Source organism: Peromyscus maniculatus, chromosome 23 (assembly GCF_049852395.1).
Source record: "Peromyscus maniculatus bairdii isolate BWxNUB_F1_BW_parent chromosome 23, HU_Pman_BW_mat_3.1, whole genome shotgun sequence".
NCBI lineage: Eukaryota > Metazoa > Chordata > Mammalia > Rodentia > Cricetidae > Peromyscus > Peromyscus maniculatus.
In genome coordinates, this window is record NC_134874.1 from 6936620 (window position 1) to 6960000 (window position 23381).

The window sequence follows — 23381 nt, forward strand, 5'->3', positions numbered from 1 at the left end:
CGCTTCTGCAGAGGACCTGGGCACTAGCCCAGCGTCAGGGCTGCTCTTTGTGTCTGGGTTTGACATTTGTCCTCACGTGGAGCAGGAAATCTTGCTTATGGTCAGGGAGATTGGGCCGATCTTAGCCCAGCTTGGGCTTCCTCTAGGTATGTCTCAAAAAAAAAAAAAATGGAGCGGGCCCTCCACGGAGGAGTAATGTCCATGGAGACAGGTCTCACGGTTCAGGGCGTAACATGGAGGGAAGAGGGCAGGACCTTCCCCTCTCTGTAAAGACAAATGAATTGCATCAGACAGGTCAGTAGTGGGACAGGTCAGGTCGCTGACTTCTGTGGTGACCGTTTCCTGTCTGGATACCAAGATTGGCTGACGGTTAAGTTCCAGCAGAGGTAACCTGTTTAACCACGAGGCTCTGTGATTCACACAGCTTCCCGTTCGTCCTTGTGAAGTTTACCCAAGAGAACCCCAGACAGCTGTGCTCCACACCTGGCTCAGAGCTCGAGCGGTGGGTAATTCAGGTGCTCTCCATTTACTCCAGCCTGGTCCCACCCCAGGTGAGCTGGCTGTCTCTTCCACACTTCATCCTGAAGAGCACGCTGCAGACCCTAGAGATCGGGTGATGTGATCGGTCTACCTGGACAGTTGCCCAACCTCCCCTCAGAATGTGGCTTCTTTCAGAAGACTGTCTCGATGGTTCAGAATCCAGCTTCTAAACAAGCTCTGGAATGCTCCCTGTGTGTACATGGGGACTTCCTGTGTGATATTTCTGGGCATTACGACCAGGCGCCGCTGTTACCATCTGTCCCTGTTCTGCTGGATTGGATTCCCTGAGCTCCAGACTGTCTCCTGCAATAAAACCCAAACTGGGGGTGTGGTGGGTCCCACCCTGCTCTGCCCCCATTGGTCTCCTGAACCAAGCCAAGCAGGAGCCTTGGATCCCCCCTCTGCCTCTGAGCCCAGTGCACAGACTCCCTCAGCCAGGGGAGCCATGAGGACTGTCATCTGCTGGGCTAGAGGCTCCGGGGTTGGTGGGCTTTTTGCAGACGGGTCCCGTTGTTTGGGTTGTAGTCTGTGTTACTCTCCTCCATATCTTATTGCTCCTGCATGTGAGCCCCGTCAGCCACACTGAGCCCAGAGGTCCCCGGACACATTTTGTTTCAGGAAAGCATATTTTCCGTTTTCTCCTGTTGTGGTTTCCCTGTATGACTTCGCAGCCACCATCTGCTTCCTCCCTGTCCAGGAAGAGGCAGATTTCCCACTGTGAGAATTGAAGAGGACCTCCCCTTCTGCGGAGATTAGCTTTGCCCCCTTCAGGACAGTGACTGGAGGTGTCACTTCTGTAGAGAGGCACTGTCATCCTCCCAGGGCCTCTTGTGAGTTTGCGGGTCACCTGTGAGCAAGCGGGGAGTGATTGTGGGCAGGGAACTGGGATGGGACCAAGAGCTTCTGTGCGTGGGCTGGGTTCCTTTTCAGGAGGTGCCAACTGTCTGCGGGGACACCAGCTGTCAAGGGGCCCCGGCATTTCCTGGAGCTCTGACTTCAGCAGATGGCTGCCTAAAATTATGAGACCGAGGAGACCCGGGGCTGGATAGTGTCAGTGCTTCTAGGGAAGCAGAAGTGTCATTGAGGGTTGACCAGGGGAGTGCTGTGGGCAGCTGGCCTGGTTCTCTTACTGCTTCCTCATTTCTTAGAACTCCTGGCCATCCGAGATGGCTGTTTGAGCTGATGCCAAGGGTGTGTGTGTGTGTGTGGGGGTCCTGTGTGCTCTGAGCACACACTCATCACTGGGGCTCGTGTGGATGAGACTGACCGTCATGGAGTCATCTTGAATTCACTTCAGTTGCTTTTCTCAAAGTCAAAGCGGATCATTACATATGTCAATACCCAATGACTGCTGGCCGGTGACGGGTGGGGCTCCACCTCCTGATTGATTGCACATCCGGCAAGAGATTAGGGGCCAAGGATAGCTCTTGGCCGCGTCTTCTGTTACCCTAGCAGGCTTGTGCCCTTGACCTCCGGGGCAGGTGGGAACAGCATTTACAGAGGGCCAACCTGGAACTGCTGTGTGTGTATGTGCGTGTGTGCGCGTGTGTGTGCGTGTGTGTGCGTGTGTGTGTGTGTGTGTGTGTGTGTGTGTGTGTGTGTGTGTGTGAGAGAGAGAGAGAGAGAGAGAGAGAGAGAGAGAGAGAGAGAGAGAGAGAGAGAGAGAGAGAGAGAGCATGCTCAAGTGCTTGGAGGATGGATGCACTTAACTGTCCATTGGGAACATCCAGGTTGGTGTAGTCGCCTGTGAGTTCAAGCCAGCTGTCTGTCTCATCCTTGTTGGACTGGTTTGGTGTGCAGAGGAGAGCTCCACCCACCTGCCTGTGGCCTGGTCCCCGAGGCTGCAGGTCCGCCTGGGGGAAGGAACACTCCCGTCCTCGTCAGTGCTCAGATGGGAGCTGCTGTGATATGATTGGAGGCCAGGAGGCAGACACCGTGCAAGTTGACCTGGAGCACAATGGATTAGAACGTGGACCCTTCCAGAAGAGAAGGGTGGACAAGAGGCCATGGGTTAGGGTAGGCGGTGGTAGCACTGTACTCCTGTGGACTGCCTTCCTGGTTCCTCCGGGGGCTCCAGCGTTCACTCGTTCACTCGCTGGGCCTCACTCAGCCCCCAGGCTGCAGCCCAGGAAGAAGCCTGGGTGCTCTGGACGGGTTAACCCTTCCTGAGCCGCTGTCTCGCCGATGTAGACCTCTCTTTGGTTTCTCTGTGGCACTCTGTAGTCTCCCTGTGACGGGGGGGTGTGGGGGGGCAGTAGCTGCTCTCTCCTGGCCATTTCCCTGGGGTCTTTGGTGAAACTTGGGGCAGCTCCAGGTTCAGAGTCGCAGGGCCCACCCGGTGGAGACGGGGCGTGCTGCTAACGCTCGCTCCTCAGCTCTTGTCTTGCCTCTGCTGGGGAGTGAGTTGGAGACTGCTGGGCTCAGCTGATGTTCTCTCAGGAGAACTTGGAATGAACCCCAGGCAGAGAGGGTGAGGTCAGTGGTTTGCTCAGCACGAAGGCCCGAGTTAGTGACGATCTGTCACAGCTCCCAGGATCCCTGGCCTGCAGCTCCTTTCCTGTCCTGTTCCAGGAGACACGGGAATCGGTGGTGCAGGTTTATTTATTGTGTGCCGTCTCTGTGTTCGAGTGGGAGGCCCACGTTTATTTATCATCATGACGGCTTTCTCCCTGCTTTTCCTCCCGCCGCTCAGTGAGCTCTAGGAGGTGTCTGAGTAAGCGGAAGCTCCTGACCGTCTAGTGAGTTCTCACCGAGGCTGGTGAGCAGGACTCGAAGTCATCCTCTTCTCTACGGGGAGGCTCTTACTTCTACTGTAGCCCAGTGCCTGGGGGTGGGAGACCAGCAGGGCGTACAAAGAGCTGTGTGACTGCCCCAGCCCCCAGTGACACCAGAGCAGCCAAATCTGTGGCATGGACAGGGTGGCTTTATGTGTGGACAGTGGGGGCTTTGTGGTGCTGCGTAAAACTGCCCACCGAAGTCCCTGAGTGCGTGTGCAAAGGACTCTGGGAAAGCTCTCTGCCTCCCTCTGTCACTGGCTTCTTGTCAGTTTGGTCCTCACAAGGCTTTCTGGGTTTTCCCTGACGTTTCTCGGGCCCCGCTGTCTCCTGTGAACATCTAGGAAACAAGCAGGTGGAGGAGGGAGAGGTTTGGGCCGGATCTGATATTGTTGGTAGAGAGAGACACAGCCGGGGAAGGGAATGGGGGAGGGATGCGGTCGTGGGGGTCAAGGGCCCGAGCCGGAGTGAAGGCTGCTGGTTTGGCCTCACGTTCTGAGAGGCTCAAGACCAGGTGTCAGCTCCAGGGGTTCTGCCCTCATACACTTAAGGCAAAGGAGGCCGTGAGTGGGTGTTTGTCCCTCTGTATCTGCGGGTTTGCACGGGAGTCTTCAGAAATATTTGGGGCCCAAAAAAACCACAGCTCAGGGACATAGTCCTTGCATTGTGTGAGGCCCTAAGTCTAGCACTGGGGAAAATTATTTTACATTTGTTGGAGCTGGAGAGGTGACTTAGGCCTTAAGAGTATACACTGCTTTTTACAGAGGCCGGAATTTGCAGCTCACAATCACCTGTAACTGCGGCCCCAGGGTGCTCTGATGCCCTCTGATGGACTCGGCAGGTATTGCACTCACATGTGCGGGCATGCACAGACACAACTTACACACATTATTAAAAATAAATCTGTTCACACCAGGCGGTGATGGCGCACACCTTTAATTCCAGCACTTGGGAGGCAGAGCCAGGCAGATCTCTGTGAGTTCTAGGCCAGCCTGGTCTATACATTAAAAAAAAACAACAAAACAAACAAACAAACAAACAAACAAAAAAACTGTTCTAAAGGACACATCCAGTGGCAGGTGAGACAGCTTAGCAGATAAAGAGAGACACTGTGACTAAGCCTGTTCATCTGAGTGCAACACCCGGGACCCACAAGTGAAAAGGGGAAGGGACTCCACAATTGTCCTCTGATTTTAATCTGTGCATGCATGCACACACACAAAAGATAATATTAAAAAGATTTATTTTTACGTGTGTGGCTATTTTGCATACATGTCTGTATATGCACCGTGTACATACCTGGTTCCCAAGGAAGCCAGAAGAGAGACCCGGGTCCCCTGGAACTGAAGTTCTAGGTGGTTGTGAGCCCCATGTGAGTGCTGGGAACTGAATCTGAGTCCTCTGCAGAAGCCGCACACACTCTTAAGTGCTGAGCCATCTCTACAGCCCTTACAAAATGTTAAAACAAAAAATAGTATACAAGTATACCAGGCGTGATGGTTCATGCTAGACAACTCTCCAGGACACTGAGTCAGGATTGAAAATTGATACCAGCCTGAGTAATACAGTGAAACAGTGTCTCAAGGCAAAAATCAAAACAAACCCATATATAGGAAGACGTGCAAAGGATCCATGCAAATACTGTACTGTTCTGTAGGGAGGAGCAGGCATCTGAGGACTTGCTAGCCGAGGACTGTATTGTGCCTCTGCCCCTTTCTCAGCTCACATTCATTCCAGTCCTGTGAGCGGCCAGGAAGGGTGTTTGAGCTGTGGGGATCCAGGAGTAGGGAGGAAGTTCCTCCCGAGAGCCTGCAGTCTGGTAGGAGGGGTGAGGGTGAAGTGTGGGACCCACGCAGAGGGGTGGGAGTGGCGGTGTAGACTTAATCCTAGCACCCACCGGGAGGCGGAGCCCAATGGCTCAGGGCCATCCCGGACTGCACATGGAGGCACAGCCTCAAAACAAAAAGTGTGTGTGCTGCAGGGGAGAGGGATGTTTCAGGAAGCTCACGCCATTTCCGTCTCCTGGAAGGGAGGGGGTTAGGAGAACCCAGGGAGGTGACAGGGACTCCGGGAAGGGCCTGAGCTTGGTTTCAGGTGCCAGACCATAGTGTTTGCTGTAAGTGATCAAAAAAGCTGGTGTGTGACATGGAGGGGCCCAGTGAAGGGAGAGTTGTTATAACCTGGGGACCAGTTACAGCCGGGAACTAGAGGAGGGTGGCCAGGCGGACGCGAGCCAGCTGCTTGACCCGGGAGGCGGCCCCAGCCTTTCTCCGGTTGTTCTGGGCTCTGTTCATCAGTCAGAATGGGGCTAGTAGGGAGCCGAGAGACTGGGGCCTGTAAATCCATAAACACTGTGGAAAGATTACAGCTCATCCCAGGCACAGGCAAACTTTTGAACTTTTTGTTCAGGTCTCTGCGGGGCCAGCGATGACTCACTGCTGAGCCCCTCCTAGGCTCTGTTGGTGATTAGCAGGGGGAGCAGCTGAGGACCCGCCCTGCTCTGCTGCAGACTCAGGCGCTTGGAAGAAGAGCCCAGCTTGCAGCAGGAAGGGCCTGGAGGGGAGGCTTGCTGGAACAGACCCGGGGACATTTCCAGGACAGGGTTCTCCTGGGCTCCGGGTGGCTTCTCTTCATACATGAATCAGTTTTACCCACTGAAGGAGCTGTGGGCTGGGCCTGCAGGAGGGCCCTCAACTTGACCTTAAAAGGTTTAGTGTTAGCCGGGTGGTGGCACACACACTTTTAATCCCGGCATTGGGAGGCTGAGGCAGGTGGATCTGAGTTCGAGGCCAGCTTGGTCTACAGAGTGAGTTACAGGACAGCCAGAGCTACACAGAGAAACCCTGTCTCGAAAAACAAAACAAAAAATGGTTTAGAGTGTCTGGGTGAGCAGAAGAGGTGCATAAGATATGGCCAAGGAAATGCATCCTCGGGAATCTGGGATCTGTGAGGGAGGGACCCTGATGATGAGTTCGTAAGGTATGAGGTGGCTGCTTGATCACCTGGGGGTGTTGCCAGATCCAGCATCGGGTGAGTCCGGGGCCTTCTACTTCTCACTACTGCGCAAGTTTTGGAACCCACTCGGGGAGGGAGGCCACAACAGCTGGGGCCTGCTGTGTGGGTGCTGAGTACCTAATTCAGAGGGGAGACTCGGCAAAGTTGGGCTTCGGCCTGGAGCTTAGGGTGACCTCACAGTAGCCTCTCAGCTCACCTGTGCCCTGTGCCCTTGGGTACAAAGCCAGGCGTCCAATAAAGAAAGGGTACCTGCTTGCACACTCGCAGTGTGCAATCCCCTGGCAGGCGGGGCTCAGCTGAAGACTGGGAAGAAGCCTCTGTACCAGTCGGCCCCAGAACCTTTTCCCTTGGTTTCCTGTCTGTCACCCCGGCCCACACTTCCTTCAGGCCAGTTCCTGTTGAGTGAGGCATGAGTCAGCTAAGGAAGCTGGGGGGGGCGGGGGCTGAGTCTTCATAACCTGCAGGCATGACTATTAAATATTTAAGTGACACTATGGTATTGATCCCATCTCCTCGGTCCCCATGGGGAGAGCAGCCCCTGTCCGGGATTCAGATAACAGCAGTGTCTTGGATTTAGACAAAGTCCTGAAGAGCTCACGGTGCTCATCTGTGACCCCGTTTTCCCTCTGTAGAACTTGCTCAGACACGGGGGCAATCAGATTGTGCCAATTTTACGTGATAGGGAAGACAAGCAGGTAGGTATGTGATCACTGCTGGGCCCTCCGCAGTCCGGCCCACGGCATGACACCCCAGCTCCTTCTTTATACTGGCTGTTCTGGGCCTTTTCCAGCCTTCTCTTCCAGCGAGATAGAATAAGGCTGCCGATCTCTAGAGCTTCCTTTGTGGAGAGGAGGCAGTTGATGGGGGGTAAGAACCCCCTATAAAAGGCTGAGATCCTAGTGAGTGTTGAGGCCTTAGGTCCCCGGGGCTGGGCAGGGGGCAGGGATCTTCATTGTGGATTGGCCCTTGCTGGCCACAGCTGCCTTCCCCGAGGACAGGACTGTTACCGGGATAAATATACCCGGCTCCCCATTCCTGAGGAGTTACTCACTGAATAAAAGTACCCCGCTGTGGGTTAGATTACCTCTCCTCTAACTGCTCTCCTGCTCTGGCGGGCTGAGGGGACAGCCACCGGGTGCCATGGGAGGAGGAGGAGGAGGAGGAGGAGGAGGAGGAGGAGGAGGGGGAGGGGCAGAGCTGCCTTCCTCCTCCTCTGTCCTTGATGGAGAAGTCTCACCAAGGGGGCCAGAGGCGGGCCATCCCTGAGCCGGCCTTGCTGTTGACATGAGCTCCTTCCTTGGGAAGGCTGAGTCCCACTCACTGCTTACATCCCTGTCTGGCAGTCCCGTGACACTTAGGTCGCCTGGGCTACCCAGGTGACCAGCAGGGGACTGAGCCCTTTTCTGGGCATGACATGGTAGCCAGGCCGCTTAGACATCTGCTGGGTCCGGATAGCAGGTACTGGAGAGTCTAGTGCTGCCTGTCTGAGATTCAGGTTGCACACAACGCTGAAGGCGTAGCCAGCCAGCCACCGGGAAAGCCCTCAGGTGTGGCGGTCCCTGGCTGCCTGGGCACCCAGGAGGCATGTGGCTGCCCCTTGCTCCCATCTGCTTTGCCGAGCCTAAGGGAGTTGTGCCAGGCCGTCCCCGGGCCATGAGTTAACCTGGGTTGCAGAAAGGTGTTGGGAAGAGCTGCTGTGGACTGTTCTCGGCAAGGCCAGTGGGTCTCCCTGAGAACCTGAGGACCGGCTCTCTGCTAAAGCCTGGAGATGCCGACAGTGGGTCCCGGAGTGGTGAGGGCCCGGGCAGAGCAGCCTGCAGCTGGAAAGGCGTGAGAAAGATGGTTTAATGTCTCGCCGTTCCTGCCACGGGTTCAGAAGTAGAGATCTGTGGCGAGGGGTGTTAGTCAGGGTTCTCTAGATAACAGAACTTACACAATGAATATATATTCGTATGTTCAAGGCCATATATGAAGTGCCTTACAGGCTGTGGTCTTGGTGGTCCAACAATGGCTGTCTACCATCGGAAGATCCAGGAATCTAGAAGTTGTTTAGTCCACGAGGTTGGCCATCTCAGCTGGTCTTAAGTATATCCCGGTGTGGGGTTCCCTGCAAACACCACAACCGGTGGGGTACTTATCCTAACTATCTGTGTGAGGCTAGAAGGAAATCTTGCCCAACATGACTTAGCTGGGATTGGTTCAAACATCTAGAGTCTGACTCCAGGTAGGTTTTTGGTTTTTCAAGACAGGGTTTCTCTGTGTAGCTTTGTGCCTTTCCTGGAACTCACTCTGTAGACCAGGCTGACCTCCAACTCACAGAGATCCACCTGCCTCTGCCTCCCGAGTGCTGGGATTAAAGGCGTGCGCCACCACCGCCCGGCGGCAGTTTTTTTAAAAGACATATTTTAGTACAGTACCACTTTGGAAAGAAGTTTCCTGGTGACACTTATCACAGTAAAGCTTAAATTACATGGGGACTCTTTCACAAAGTACATGTGACCTCTTCCACAAGCTTAAGGGCCAAGAGAAGATCTGGTGTGGCCTAGGCCATCATAGAAGTCACCAAGCTACAAAGTGCACGTGACATCTCCCCTAGGGATGGGTTTTATTGACTGAGAAACTGTGCTTTAGATAAGTCTGGGGAGAGTCTGGGGGATTCGGGTGTGACCTGGCCTACAGATAGCACAGATCACCAGGCTGTTGACTGCATCCACTCCCAGCCTTCTGGTGGAAAACAGGTACACATCCTTCCATTGAGGAGACAGCCTGCACAGTTAACATTCGTGGTTTCCCAGTGCTTATCTGTGAGCACAAGGACCCTGTGTCCCCTACACACCAGAATCCCCAAGAAGTAGGCTCTAATGCCAGGGAAGGAACGGTCTTGCCAGTGAGAGCGAGAGTGAGCAGCCACAGAGAGCTTCCTTCCTCCGTGTCCTTTATACAGGCTGCCAGCAGAAGGTGTGGACCTTCCCACCTCAGAAGATCCAGATGAGGGGCTGGAGAGGCCCGGCGGTTAATAGCTGCTCTTACAGAGGGTGCTAGTTCAAAAAACATATTTAAAAAAGATCCAGATTAAAAGTGGGTTTCTCCACTTCAAGTGATTTACTTAAGGAAAAGCGGTGTGCCCAGCTGCTTGGGTTTAGTTAATTCCAGATGTAGTCAAATAGATAGCCAAGAATAGCCATCCCAGGAGGTGCCCTCCAGGGTCTTGTTTTGGCCAGAACAATGCCCTGCCTGCTGTCCCGCACTGGATGTGGCATTCTTTGTCCTCAGACTGGGAGGTCCTTTCCTCTCATCTGGCAGGAGCTCCTGTCAGCCCAGCGCCTCCCAGTCACTGACTGCTAAGTGTCACTTCGTGCCTGCTTTCTTGTTTGATCCCTAGCCTGTGCCGAAAACGATGGCATTCCGGGACGCGTGTCCAGCTAGGTGTCTGAGACGCCCGGTCAGCTAGTGAGCAGGCCGGCCGCGTGTCTCCAAATTCCTGCATGCAGGCTGTACCATCCGGAGACCTGAGACCTGCAGGGAGTGAGGGAAGAGCTCCGGGGCCCAACCCCTTCTCCCACACAGCTGGAATCCTCTCGGGAGGACCTTTAACTCCCCTCCCTTGGCACCTGGTCAGCGTCAGGACCCTGCTTTTTGACAGTCTTTATCACATACCAAAGACACGCTTGGGCCCAGCTTGTGAAAGAGCCCTCCCTGACTTCTTTGCTCTGTGTTGGAGCGGGTGTGGGGGAAGGTGGGAGGGCAAGTGGGGGGACTGGGGGAGGGAGGAGGTGCTAGGGATTGAACCCTGGCTTGCTAAACAAGAGTTCTGAGGTACTTGCTACCAAGTTCTGAGGTATTTAACCTAAGTTCAGTCCCTGGGGTCCATGTGGTAGAGGGAGAAAACTGACTGTCCGGGAGTTGTCTTCCGGCCTGCTCATCCACACCCGGGCATTTGAATGTTCTTCTTCCTCCAGTAAATAAACTTAAAACCTTGAGAAAGAAAGAAAGAGAAGGAGGGGGGGAGTGGAGGGGGGGTAGGTGGGTGTTCTACCACTGAGCCGTTTTCTAGTCCCACTGATTTTCTTTAATCCATTATCAGTTGCTTTGTATCTGTTGATCAGCTTGAGTCCTCAGAAGGTGGTCCGGGAGACATCCTTCATGTTGGGGGCGTGAGGGGACTCCCGGGGTCCCTGCACCCGCATGGCCCATGCAGCTCTGTGCTGGCATGGAGACTTGAGGGTACAGCTGCAGCATTTGCCGAGGAATGTGGTCAGAGCAGTCTGGCGAGCCCCTGTCAGCTCCTCCTCTGGTAGGCTGTGGACCCAGAGGCACCTCCCCTGCCTTCATGTGAAGCCCTAAGGGCTGCAGACCTCTCCGTTTCTATCTTGGTTAGTTCCTAGAGCCTAAAAGTTCCTCTCTGCTTTAACTGTTACCGTTGTTGTTACTTTGTTTTGAGACAGGGTCTTGCTATGTAGCTCTGGCTGCTGGCCTGTTGGTTACAGCAGTCCCCCTGCCTCAGCCCTACTGAGTGTGTGGCCACACCTGGCTGGGGGCCTCTTTGTCTCGGCCGGCCACCTGTGCACTCTTACCCAGCCTGCCTTGGGACAGCCTCCTGACCCGAAGCTGCTATTGCTTTGAGCGGTTGCTTGAGCCAGGCACAGCTATAAACTAGAAATGGGGGCGCTCGCACCCTGCATTTGCAGAGAGGACAAGTGACTGAATGGGTCCCTCTGTGCCTGTGGGGCCCTTGAACTTCATGCTCCCCTTCAGTCGCACCTCCGTATGTCCTAGTTTGCATGCCCAGGATCTTGGCACTCAGGCCACTTTACATGCCAGCTCTGTGCCTCTAGCTCAGCCAGCTTCTCTTGGGACCGAAACTTCTCACTCTAGCTGGGGACTCCCTAGTCTTTCCCCAACTCAGCAAGAAATTCTGTGGTTGCTTGAGGTTAGTCCCCATGGCAGAAAGGTGGTGGACCATTAGCTCCCTCTGGTGGTCAGCGGCAGATGGTCCACTCCCTTACTCGGTAGTGCATAGCGCAGTGATTTTTGCCCCTGGCCCTCAGGGCACTTTACACCCTGCCTACCTTCTCTTTGCCCTTCCGTACACAGGGTGGCATAGTCCTGCTCAGTGACCCGTGCTTTCCCTCTTCTGTGGATTCAAGCTTGAGGCCCTGCATTTGAGTTGCACTGGTGTCGGGCTGGGACCTAACAATTGAGCAGTGTGGTGCTGACGAAGTTTGAGGTCTCTCTAGCATGTGAGGAGGATGCAGGTAGTGGTGGGTCTGTGTCTGACCTTTGTGCTAAAGGAAGGGGCCGTTGGGTGTGAGGTGAAGGAGTTTCCAGTACCTTTTGTGTATGTAGAGCTAGGCAAAGGTTGTAGCCATGGCTGAAATCTGGGGGAAATTCCTGGCAGGTAGACAGACTCCTTTGCGGAGCTTCTTTCTGGCTGTGTTTACTCAAGCCAGGGAGGAGTTTGCTGCACTCAAGGGGACTTTAGACTCTAACCAGTTTGCTGCCTACGGGAAATGCTAGGCGTCTACAGCATAGGAATCCAGAGTCGCACGCGGTCTGTGTTTTGGCCGCTTCCTATATTCCTTTAGCAGCTTATGGGGAGCCTTGGGGCACGGGGATTCCAAGTCCTCTTCCAGCCACCAGGCAAGGACTGAGGGTTCAGAGAGAAGAGGAAACCATGTCAGAGGCTGTGCTTGTTCAGGGTACCTGCTGAAGTTCCTCTCTCAGGTAGGCAAACATTTGGAGGAAATTGGGAAATAGTGTGCTTTCTCCATGAGACACACACACAGAGCATTTTGAATGCTCCTTTTTTTTTTTTTCCTTCAGTTTTTGTTTGTTTGTTTGTTTTGGAGACAAGGTTTCTCTATGTAGCCCCGTTTGTCCTGGAACTCACTCGGTGGACCATGCTGACCCCAAACCAGGCAGATCCTCCTGCCTCTGCCTCCTGAGTGCTGGGATTAATGCTACCACGCCCAGCTGGATGCTCCTTTCTTGTTCTGTGGCTCTGGTCCTGGCTGTCTTCACATCTCACCCAGGTTTTACTCAGAAAAAACCAAGGGTCTTTTTAGGAATGCCACAAAGTAAAATAGGTCACAACTAATGCATTTCACATGGGCCAGCCCTTATAAACCTCACCAATACTGCAGAGTAAGCACTATTCACAGTGAGGACCAGAGGGACGGCTCAGTGGGTAACAGCATTTGTCAGGCCAGCCCGCCAGCCTGAGCCCCATCCCCAGCACCCACGGAAATCCAGATACAGCGCCGTGCGTCCGCAATCCCAGCACAGAAACTCCCATGCGGTGCAGGCCCTGTCGCCGAGCGGAAGGAGAGGTTGCTGTCTCTCATGTCCTCTGACGTGTGCGCATGCACAGAAATAAATAATAACATTATTTTATGTGCAGGGGTGGGTGTTTTGCTGCATGTATGAAGGTGCACTAAATGCATGCAGTGCCCACAGAGTCCGAGAGGGGTGTTGGATTTTCCCAGTCACTGGAGTTAAAAGGTGGTTGTGAGCCACCTTGTGGGTGCTGAGAACTGAACTGAGGTCCTGCCAGAGCAGCCAGTGTTCTTACCGTGAAAGTATCTCTCCAGTCCCAAATAAGAGGTTTCTTCTCTCAACAAGTTCTCTCCAGCACAGACAACTGCGTGGTTAGTGGGCTTTAAAGACAAGGTCAGTAGGCCCATAGCTGAGCTAGGCCTGAGTTCAGGGCCTGGCCCTCTCATCTACTGTCCATACCACACAGAGCTCCTCTGTAAACTCTGAGTGGTCCTCTGTTCTTGTCTTTGTAAAGATTTCTTTCTGACTATGTGTTTGAGTGTGTGTCTGCGTGTGTTTGTGTACTTGAGCTCAGGGGCCTGCAGAGGCCGGAGGCTTAGAGACCCCTAGGGCAGATTGTGAGCTGCCTGATGTGGGTGCTGGGAACAGACTTGGGTGCATGCTCTTAACAATGCCTGAGCTATCTTTCCAGGCCCCCCTTCTCTGTCAAATTATATTTGATTGGATTGTGTGTGTGTGTGTGTGGGGGGGGGACATGGGCACATTGACTGTGTGTGTGTGTGTGTGTGTGTGTGTGTGTGTGTGTGTGTGTGTGTGTGTGTGTGGTCAGAGGACCACCTACAGGAGTTTTTCTTTGCTCTTACCATGTGGCTTCCAGGGTCTGTCAGATTTGAGCCCTTAGATACAGAAGCAAACATGCTACCCCATCTTGCTGGCCCCAAACCTCTCTATAGATGGAGAGGAAGGAAGGAAGCAGCAATCGCGGCCGGTGACTCAGTGGATAATGTGTGTGGCGTGCAGGCACGAGGACCTGAGTTTGGCACATCTGCCCCTTGTGAAAGCCCAGCGTGGCGGTGTGTGTGTGTCTAGAGCCTCGGTGCCGTGGGGGTAGAAACAGGTGGATCCCGGGGACCCGGTGGCCAGCCAGCTTAGTAAAGCCCTGTCTCAAAAACCAAGGCATTGAGGCCAGCCTGCTTTCCATAGAGTTCTAGGACAGCCAGGGGGACAGAGACCATGTCTCTAAAAAATGACAGCAAGACGGCTCAGTGGGTCACGGTGCTGTAAGCTTGGTGACGTGAGTTTAGTACCTGGACCCGTGTAAAGTGGAAGGAGAGAACCAACTCTGCAAAGTTGTCTTCTGGGCCTTTAGTCCCAGCACTCGGGAGGCAGAGGCAGTGGATCTCTGTGAGTTCGAGGCCAGCCTGGTCTACAGAGCGAGTTTCAGGACAGCCAGGGCTGTTACACAGAGAAACCCTGTCTCAAAAAACCAAGCAACCAACAAAGTTGTCACGACCCCCGCCCCATGTTGTTAAAAATGAACAAATAAATAAAAGAATAGGGGCTGGAGAGATGGCTCAATGGTTAAGAGCACTGACTGCTCTCCAGGGGACCCAGGTTCAGTTCCTGTCTTCTGGCCTTGTGGACACCAGGCACGAGCGTGCGCGCACGCACGCACGCGCGCGCACACACACAAACACACACACACACACACAAACACACACACACACACACACACCGTATAAACAAACATGTAGGCAAAATACCCCAGACACATAGAGTATAAAAGAAAAAGGTAAAAAGGCAGTCTACAAAAATAAAGGGGCATGTGATAAAAAACATACCTGACAGACTTCCAACCTCCACACAGGCCTGCATTGGTGAGCGTCACACACACACACACACACACACACACACACACACACACACACACACACACAAGAAAATAAACAAACGAAAAAGGTTCATGGAAGCTGGATGTGGTGACTGAGGCAGGAGAATTGAGAGTTTGCGGCCACCTGGTTTACGTAACAGGACCCTGTCTCGAGACCCCGAGCAGTAGGGCGTAGTTCGGTGGTGGACATTACTGTGCACAAGACTCCAGGTCCTATCTATCTCTAGTACCTGAAAGATAGAGTAAAAGGCCGAAATCCAAGCAGAATCCAGCCCGTCAACCAATAAAGCCAGACACAGCTTCACACCGTGGGTGCAGGGTGCGGGGCCTTGATGAGTGGGCAGTGGAATCCCTGATTCACTGTCCGTCGGGGAAGGCTGTTGCCCTCTGTGCAGTGTTTGGAACGGAGGGAACGCGTTTCCCTCAGTCAGCTTTGGCAGTGGGGAGCTCAGCTTATGCTAGTGTTGTTGGGGGGATGGCAAGTTCCACAGGCGAACCCCTGGCCCTGGTAAGTGTTCAGCACTGACCGCTGCTCTTGCCGGTCCCAGCAGGCTCAGGCCGCGATGGAGGTAGAGGGGCGAGGGGTCCCGCCTACTTTGGGTTGGGCCCAGAGGAAATGGACAGCAGGTGTGGCCCGAGAGACGCCTCAGGGATTGGCTTTGGACGTTAGTTCCTTTTATGCCCTTACCTAGACACATATGGACTCCCTGTAGTTCCGGTTTGTTGGAGGCAGGAAGTCAGATCTCCTCCAGGGGACCTGGACGGGGAGGGCCCACGGGAGCAGAATGTCTTCAGCAGCTGCAGCAGACGGGGACCCAGGGTCTTGGCCTTGAAATAAGTTCTCGTCCACCATCCAGCAGGAGCCAAGGGTAGGTGTGCCCGCCTTCGTGACGGGTGATCGGGGCGCTAGGAGAGGGCATGACCTCATAGGCCTGGGTAAGGTCCCTGCTTCCCTCTTCTCTGCGTGGGAATGGGGTGGGGACAGGCTGCCGGCCAGGATCAGAGTTGGCGGCTGAGGGAGCCGCAGCCCCTGGCTTGTAGGAAGCTGAGCTCCTTAGGTTTGGTGTCCTCTCATCACTGTAACCACTGCAGCCTCTGCAGGCTTGGGGTCCGGGGCCGGGGGAGTCCGAGGAGTCACGTGACCCTGCCCTTTCCTGCTTTATCACCTGGGGCAGGTACGGTACCTCTAAGTTCCAAGCCTACTTTCCTCAGCTCTAAAGAGAGCGAGTGGGTCGGCCTCCGAGGTCGCCAGAAGGGGCACTTGTGACCACGTGTGCAGATGCCTCCCACGGAGCCTAGTAGATGGTGACCAATGAACGCAGCCTTTGCTTTTTTGTTTTTTGTTTTTTGTTTTTTTTTTTTTTTTTTTTCCGAGACAGGGTTTCTCTGTGTAGCTTTGCGCCTTTCCTGGAGCTCACTTGGTAGCCCAGGCTGGCCTCGAACTCACAGAGATCCGGCTGGCTCTGCCTCCCGAGTGCTGGGATTAAAGGCGTGCGCCACCAACGCCCGGCAAGCCTTTGCTTTTTTGATCGTCCCTGGAGAGGGCCTGGGAAGCAGGTCACCAGAAGCCGAGAGTGACCAAGTCTGGGAGCGAGCGGTACAGGAGGGAGGGCGTGGCATTTGGGGCTGGACTCTACCCAGGCCTGGCACCGTGGAGGAGGGTCCCGAGACGGGAGGCATGCGGCAGGAAGGCGCAGTACCTCCATCTCTTGCCCCTGTAGCCGCGTTCTTCCTATCAAGAGCCTAGGCCCCTTCCTTGTTGGCTACTGCACGTCAGGGTAATGGCAACTTGCGTCCGTCCGAGGGCTGATCTCCACCCCCACCCCCATCCACCCACCCCCACCCCCGTGTTAAACGCAGAGTCGTGGGGCCCTGGAGTTCCTAGGGCTGGGCTGCTTGCCAGGCTTTGGCAGAAGCATTCAGCAGAGCAAATCTTGCCCCCAGCTTGTGGAGGGGGTGGCAGCTGCCGAGCTGGCCTCATGCCAGCCCCGACCTCTCTACATACCATACCCATAGCCTGGGGCCCAGGGAGGAGCTTAGAGCCTGGAATTCTGTTCCCACCTGGAGGACAGGTGCTCCCTAGGGCCACTTCCTGACTTCAGAAGGGGAAGCCTAGGCTTCGAAGTTCAGAGAGGGCCGGGCTCTGTCTCCCCAGCCCCTCCCTGCGCTGGGACAGGACTCTGTGGGGCTCCCCCCCCCCCCCCCCCCCGCCTGGTTCTCCCAGTTGCCCTGCGGGCGGGCGGAATCAAGAGTCCAGCAGGCATTTCTCGCTTGCACCAAGCAGCAGCACCTCCTTGTCGGGGGATGCAGAGCCAGGCACCTCACCGCTGAGGGAGGGAGGAGGGGACCAGGCACCAGACGTGGGAGCCCCAGGTCACTTCTGTGGTTGCAGCAGGTGCCTGCCAGACAGGACCTCTTCAGCTGGGCAGGCAGGGCGTTGTCCGTGGAGGTGCCCCGTAGGGCCGGCTCTCACCCGTGGTGGACGCCTTCTCTTTGCAGACGCCCTGCTGGCGGACTTGGAATCGACCACCTCCCACATCTCCAAACGGCCGGTGTTCTTGTCAGAGGAGCCCCCCTACTCCTACCCGACTGGAAACCACACCTACCAGGAGATTGCAGTGCCGCCCCCTGTCCCGCCGCCCCCATCCAGCGAGGCCCTCAATGGCACGATCCTTGACCCCTTAGACCAGTGGCAGCCTAGTGGTTCCCGATACACTCACCAGCAGGTAAGGCGGGGGTCTGAGAAGCCCGGGGTGGGGGTGTGGGGGCGGGACGACTTAGGGGTAAGCTGATCCGCCAAGGACATGGTAAGCCACCTGGGACGGCCTGGGGTCCTGGGCTGTCCCAGCCAAATACCATGTGAGGGGCCAGTGAGCAAGTCTTAGTCAGCTGACCAGCTGTGGAAGTTCCCTGGCGAGGCAGGCTGCGAGCAGGAGCTGCCTGGGGGTGGCCGGTCGCTCCCGGCTCCTGCTCCCGCCTCTCCGTGGGGAGAGGGAGGCCTGAGGACTCGCTCTCCCGCAGCCTCCGTCCCCGACGCCCGCGTACGGCTCCAGCGCTAAAGCCTGCGGTGCCTCCAACCCCCAGGACGGCGGCTCCCTGTGCTCCCGAGCAGGCGAGGAAGAGCATGTTTACAGGTACAGACCCAGCCCCGCGTCCGCCCCGCTCCCGGGGAGCCCTAGGGCCGTGGGTTTAACCTCAGAAGGCCCCGCCAGGCCCCGCCAGGCTGTCCCTGCCCTCTGTGTCGCAGCATCTGTGCAGTTGAGGAACTGAAGCAAGTTTCCTTCCTCCTCCTCCTCCTCCTGGCCTGGCCACATTCCTTCCCTACCCTCCGCTCCCGCCGCTGAGGAGACTTTGTAACATTCCACCTCTGGGGCCTTGAGACTCTGGGGCCTGCCAGCCTCATCCAGTGCCAGGCAGGAACGTCTCACTCCTCTCCTCCGCTTCTCGAAGCTTCCCCAACAAGCAGAAGTCCGCTGAGCCTTCGCCTACCGTGATGAGCTCCTCCCTGGGCAGCAACCTCTCTGAACTTGACCGTCTGTTACTGGAGCTGAACGCCGTCCAGCATAACCCTCCAGGCTTCCCTGCAGGTACGACTGGGGCTCTGGGCTACGCCTGGGCCTTTGGGTTCCCGGAGGCCTGAGGGGTGAGCAGCCATGTTGTCTCCTTGTCTCCAAGATGAGGCCAACTCAAGCCCCCCACTGCCTGGAGCCTTGAGCCCTCTCTATGGCATCCCAGAGAACAATAATTCCTTGGGAGGAAAAACGGGGCCTCTGATGAAAGAGAAGCCGAAGCGAAATGGAGGCCGGGGCCTGGAGGACGTTCGGCCCAGCGTGGAGAGCCTCTTGGATGAACTGGAGAGTTCTGTGCCCAGCCCCGTGTGAGTACCCGCTGGGCTCTCCCCAGACTGGGGGAGCTCTTGGAGGTCTCCCCAGGCCGTGGTACCCGTCGCCTAGCCCTGAGGTCACCTGTTCCCTCGAGTGTCTGTTACTTGCCAGGCCCTGGGGATACCGTGTGAGCCGCGTGGGTTCCATCCCTGCCACGCCGGCCACCGGCCATCAGCAGAGTCAGGTGTTGTGCGTGCAGAGGCCGTCTGCGGCTCAGACGGTTGGCACAGGTTTGCCGGTGAACCACAGGGTTTAAATCCTGCTGTACCAGTTACTACAGTCAGCTCTCAGGTCTTACTTTCCCTCTCTAAGGTGGAATAACCCAAAGTCAGGCATGGTGAGAGATGGTCACGATCCCAGCGTTTGGGAGGTCCGAGGCTTGGAGATCTCGGGTTCAAGGCCAATCTGGGCTGTATAAGTGAGTTCGAGGACAGTCTGGGCTTCATGAAACCGTGGCGCAAAAATACGAAGTAAACTATAAAATAGGTTGAGCAGATGAGGATAATGGGAATAATTCCACACGGTAAACAGAGGGAGACCCAATAGTATATAATGTTTGCGGGGACCGGCTTGTAACTGTGGTCCTCACAGGAGGCTCCTGATCACATGAGGTCTTGCTTGGTTATTTTGAGACAGGGCTTCACTCTATAGCCCAGACTGTTCTGGAACTTACTATGTAGTCATCCTCCTGCCTCAGCCCACCTGGACACCTGCCTGTCGTGTGTAATAGTCTCTCATCCGTGTACAGTGTTGTAGAGGGTACGCAGTGGTGCTCCATGTGTTCAGCAGGGGAGCTTGCCCTTCTCTTCCTGTAGGGTGCTGTGTGAGCCACCTGCCTGCCTCCTGGTCACCTCACCTCACCTCAGCAGTTTCTTAGCCAGTCGCTCTTTTTCCCAGGGATGGGGATCCCTAAGGTGCTGGGTGCTGGTGGCCTTCCCTGGAGTCAGAGGTGTTGTTGATGTGGTTGGTCCCCTGTGGAGCCTGGGGCTGGCCCTTGGGCTCCACACTGACCCCATGCCTGCCCCGCAGCCCGGCCATCACTGTGAACCAGGGTGAGATGAGCAGCCCACAGCGAGTCACCTCCAGCCAGCAGCAGACACGCATCTCAGCCTCCTCTGCCACCAGGGAGCTGGACGAGCTCATGGCTTCGCTGTCAGATTTTAAGGTGCCCTGCGATCCCGCTGTCTTCTCTGCCCCCTCCCCCAATCCTTTACCCTGCCTCAGTATGGCCCTCGACTCCTCAGGGCCGTGGGGAAGAGCGGCTAGAGGTAGTACGTGAGACTGAGCTCCTTAGCAGCCAGTGAAGGCAGAGACATCAGAGCCGCTTTTAGCCGGGACATTCCTCCCTCTCCTGGTGATCCCAGCCACCAGGTCAAGGGAATCAGGAGGCTGGGACACAGTGACAAAGAGCCCTGTGTTGAAAGCTGCTCTTGGGGAGGGAGGGGTGTGTGCTGCTGGGCCCCGTGGGATCAGGATCCCATGCCTGAGAGGTCACTCGCCCCGGGCAGTATCTCCCACGCTAGCTGCCCTCAGAACACCCACTTTCTTTCCTAAGGCCCGAGTTCCCAGTCTGTGGGAACCCTAACCTGCCAAGGAGGGCCTGGCCGGTCAGCATGATGTGTCTGTCCCACCGTCCCCTCCCAGGCTGCCCAGGCCTGCCAGCCCACAGCGTTTTATTTAGAAGATGTAGTGCCTTGATAGGGATTAATACTGACAGGACTCGCCAGCACTTGCTGACTTCAGCTCCACGTGGGTCAGCCAGAGACCTCTGTGGGGCACAGCTTAGGGAATATGAGAAGGGAGCCAGGCCGTCTGTCCATTCTTGGTCCCGAAGGTGCCCCTTGCCTCCCTTCAGCTGGACTCATACTTGGAGCTCACACGGAGGTGGGAGATTGGGCGGTGGGTGGAGTCCGGGCTCGGAAGCCTTGTTGCTATGGTGATGAGCAGCCAGCGAGAAGCAAGTCAGGATCCAGCCAGTGCCCGTCCCCTAAGGCTGCTCTTGCTTCCTCAGACCTGTAGCCCAGTGCACACAGGCAAGCTACACTGCTTCTTGGCGCCCTAGCGAGAGGCCTTGGGATACAGGGAAGCTGGAGTGAGCTGGGAGATAGGGTGGGTGGGTGTAGCATGGGGCTGGTGCCCCAGCCAGCTTCCCCTTGGTTGGCCCCCGGAACCAGCTCTGGAGCTCTCTCCCCATCATGCACCTCATCGTAAGGCCCCTTGGTGCTCGCTCTGGGTGACTTTGTAAGCGTGGCTTTGTGACCGCTTTCTGTTGCCGGGGTCTCCCGAGGTGCGAGGACACGAAGCTTGGGCAAGCACTTCTGGGCTTGGACCCTTTTCCAAAGACTCTGTGGCTCTCTGAACACGCGGGCCATGCCCGCCTGTCGCCTCACCTCTCCCCATGTCTCTCTCTCTCTCTCTCTGCCTTTATCTTTCTCCTCCAGACTAGCTCTTCTGCCGTGGTGCTCGGCTCCCAGGGGCTGCTGCCCAGCTCTGCTCCCTCCCCACCCCTCACCCTCCTTCATCCTCCTCCTCCTCCTCCTCCCACGGAATCCTCCCCTGGAGGCCACACCCCAGAGGTCCTCAGCAGGGAAGGGAACAGTCAGGTCCTTCTACCTTCCGTAGCTCCCAGAAAGTTTGATGTGGTCAGTCTCGAGGGGACATCATCTGACACTCAGAACTCCAGGTGTCCTTCTGCGGAGGGTTCTCAGCAATCATTTGGTGCTAAGAGCCAGGCTCGGCTTAGGAATGACCTCATGGACTCCATGGGTGAGCTCTTCAGGACCCCCCTCTGCCACACTCCATACCCTGCTACCAGCACAGGATCTCAGGGGCTACTGGCCAAGGACGTGTGCTCAGAGGAGACTGTGGCTCCCATTTGGAGATGGCCACAGGCTGGGACAGCATCCAGGCCTGAGACTCCTCATGGAGTGGCTTGCAGCTTTCAGGAGGGAACCGAGCCAGCTCTCGTGGCAGTGGACAGGCAGGCTGTCTTCCCAGACACCTGGAGTCTCCCCAAGGAATGTGGCCAGCAGGAGCGAGCCCAGTCGGAACCAGGGGCCCCAGGAAGCAGTTGTCATGCCCCAGCTGACAAGGAGCAGTTAGGTGGAAAGATCCCCTGCAGGGGAAGCCTGGAGGGGCCAACCCAGGCACCCGAGAACCCAAGGAACCCAGAAGGTACCACCGAAGCCGCTCTGGAGGCCAGGAAGGAAGAGCCGGAGCTTCCTCATGCTTCCATGGTCACGGGCACACCCAACACCTCGGAGAGGATTTCCACCGCTGGCCAGGCAGGCACCAGCTTGTGCAGCCTCTAGGCATGATGACCCCGGCAGGACCTGAGTGTGGGCCGCTCCTTGCTAACTGCATGCCGCCCCTAAAAATGTCTGCCTGGGCAGGAAGTGCCGAGGGCGGGGGCCCTGAGGATGTGTTCGGCACTGATCCTACGGGGCCAGTTCCCCGGACCCTGCCGTGTAGAGGTGATGCTCCGCCTCCTGCTTGCTGAAGACTGGCCGCCTTTAGAAGGGCTGTGCCCGTCCCAGGGGACCGAATGGTGAAAACCACGCAGGCCCACACACCCCTCTGGCAGCACCTGCTAAACATGGGACCTTGGGGAACCGCCCGGAGGCTCAGCCTTCTTTCTTTAAAATGGGAGTAATAATAGCGCATTTTCCAAGGTCCTCCGGAGGATTAGATGAGATAGTTCCCGAAAAGTAGTTTTCCTTCCTCCACTCCTGGCTGCCGGTCCTGCCTTAGCCTCCTGGGTGCTCGCGTCATAGTTGGGTGCCATCTTGCCCGGCTCTTACTTGTTTCTTGTATGACTCAAACTTTATTCCCTCTTTCCACACACCCCCACCCCAACACTGCAGATGAGTAAGTTACAGTATAAACTAGGGAAAACCCTGGTTAAAAGGTGTAAAGAAAAGAGGAGCCTTCATTTTTCTATTTAAGTTGTAAGGAGAGAAGGGAGGAGGGAGAGGGACGTCAAATACTTCTTGTCCTAACCCCACGAGCTTAGCCAGGAAAATGCTGCTCTCCCATTTTAAGGCTAGAGAGGTGGAGGTCCCTGGAAGTTGAGTACCGTGTCCAGGGTTCGAGGCCGACTTGGAAGTGACTGCTGGGCCACGGCACTGTCTTCAGCCTGTACCCGAGCCAGCCCTAACTGCTCCTGCGTCCTCCACCTCCGCTTTGCTCTCCATTGTTCGGCTCTCACCCCGCCTCCCCCACCTTGGCACCCTAGTGTGGACTAAACGGCACTGTACCTTGCCTGGAATGGGACGGTGACAGCTTTGCCCCTCCACCCCACCCCACCCCCCAGATCCGCTCTGTGATCAGGAGGAGCCGGGAGACGGGCCATGTCCACCCCATGTCCCGGGAGCCCTCCCCTCGCCGCCGGCTGGACCCTGCTACCCTGAGCCGGACCCCGTCCCAGGAGCGGCTCGTTGCCGAGCTGCAGGGCCGGCTGGGCATCCAGCCGGAGGCAGAGGCGGCGGCAGAGGCCTCTGCCCAGGACTGGTTGACGGAAGGCATTGTCATCACCGTGCAGCCGCGGGGGCGGCGGCGGGCCGGGGGGCAGCTGGTGGAGAAGGTAGCCAGCAGGCGCCGGGGCCTGGGAAGCGGGCTCTGCCGGTCTCCTCGGCCCCAGTGCTGGCCGAGAAAGGTTTCGGGGCGGTGGGGTGGTTTCTGCATTTCATGGCTTATGACACGGCCGGCCACGTGACTCCGCCCCCCCCCCCCCAGCTGGCTGCTGCCCAGTTCTTGCCTCCCGTATCTCTCTCCCCTTTCTTCTTCCCAGGTCGTCTACCCTCCCGACTCTCCCATCCCTCTGAGAAGAACCCTCTCTGTTGTGGCTCCTCCTCCTGACCCTTTGCTCCAGCGCCACCCTGACACCTTGGCCAGCCTCTCTCCTCTCCGGCCCAGCCTGCCCACCCCCTCCTGTCCAGGGCCCGCGGCTGGTGCCTGTGCTTCTTCTGGGGTCCAGAGTGCGGAGGCAAAGCCCCAGGAGGA

At 56.4% G+C, this 23381-nt stretch overlaps 1 protein-coding gene across 10 annotated transcripts in view; it reads left to right on the top strand.

Moving 5' to 3' along the window:
• The window catches only part of Pxn (paxillin), a 53206-nt gene that overhangs the window by 24646 nt on the left and 5179 nt on the right, over positions 1 to 23381 (top strand). For 3 of the 10 annotated variants that reach the window (XM_076560542.1, XM_076560544.1, XM_042268358.2), the window contains exons 2-6: positions 16996 to 17222; positions 17518 to 17630; positions 17947 to 18083; positions 18172 to 18373; positions 19410 to 19545. In XM_076560542.1, coding sequence (XP_076416657.1) covers positions 16996 to 17222; positions 17518 to 17630; positions 17947 to 18083; positions 18172 to 18373; positions 19410 to 19545 — 815 coding nt within the window. Of the gene's footprint in view, positions 1 to 258; positions 1371 to 11778; positions 12054 to 14598; positions 15366 to 16751; positions 16870 to 16995; positions 17223 to 17517; positions 17631 to 17946; positions 18084 to 18171; positions 18374 to 19409; positions 19546 to 20821; positions 21665 to 22692; positions 22963 to 23169 lie in introns of those variants that run through there. The other 7 variants (XM_076560540.1, XM_076560539.1, XM_076560541.1 and 4 more) reach the window with 7 other exon arrangements.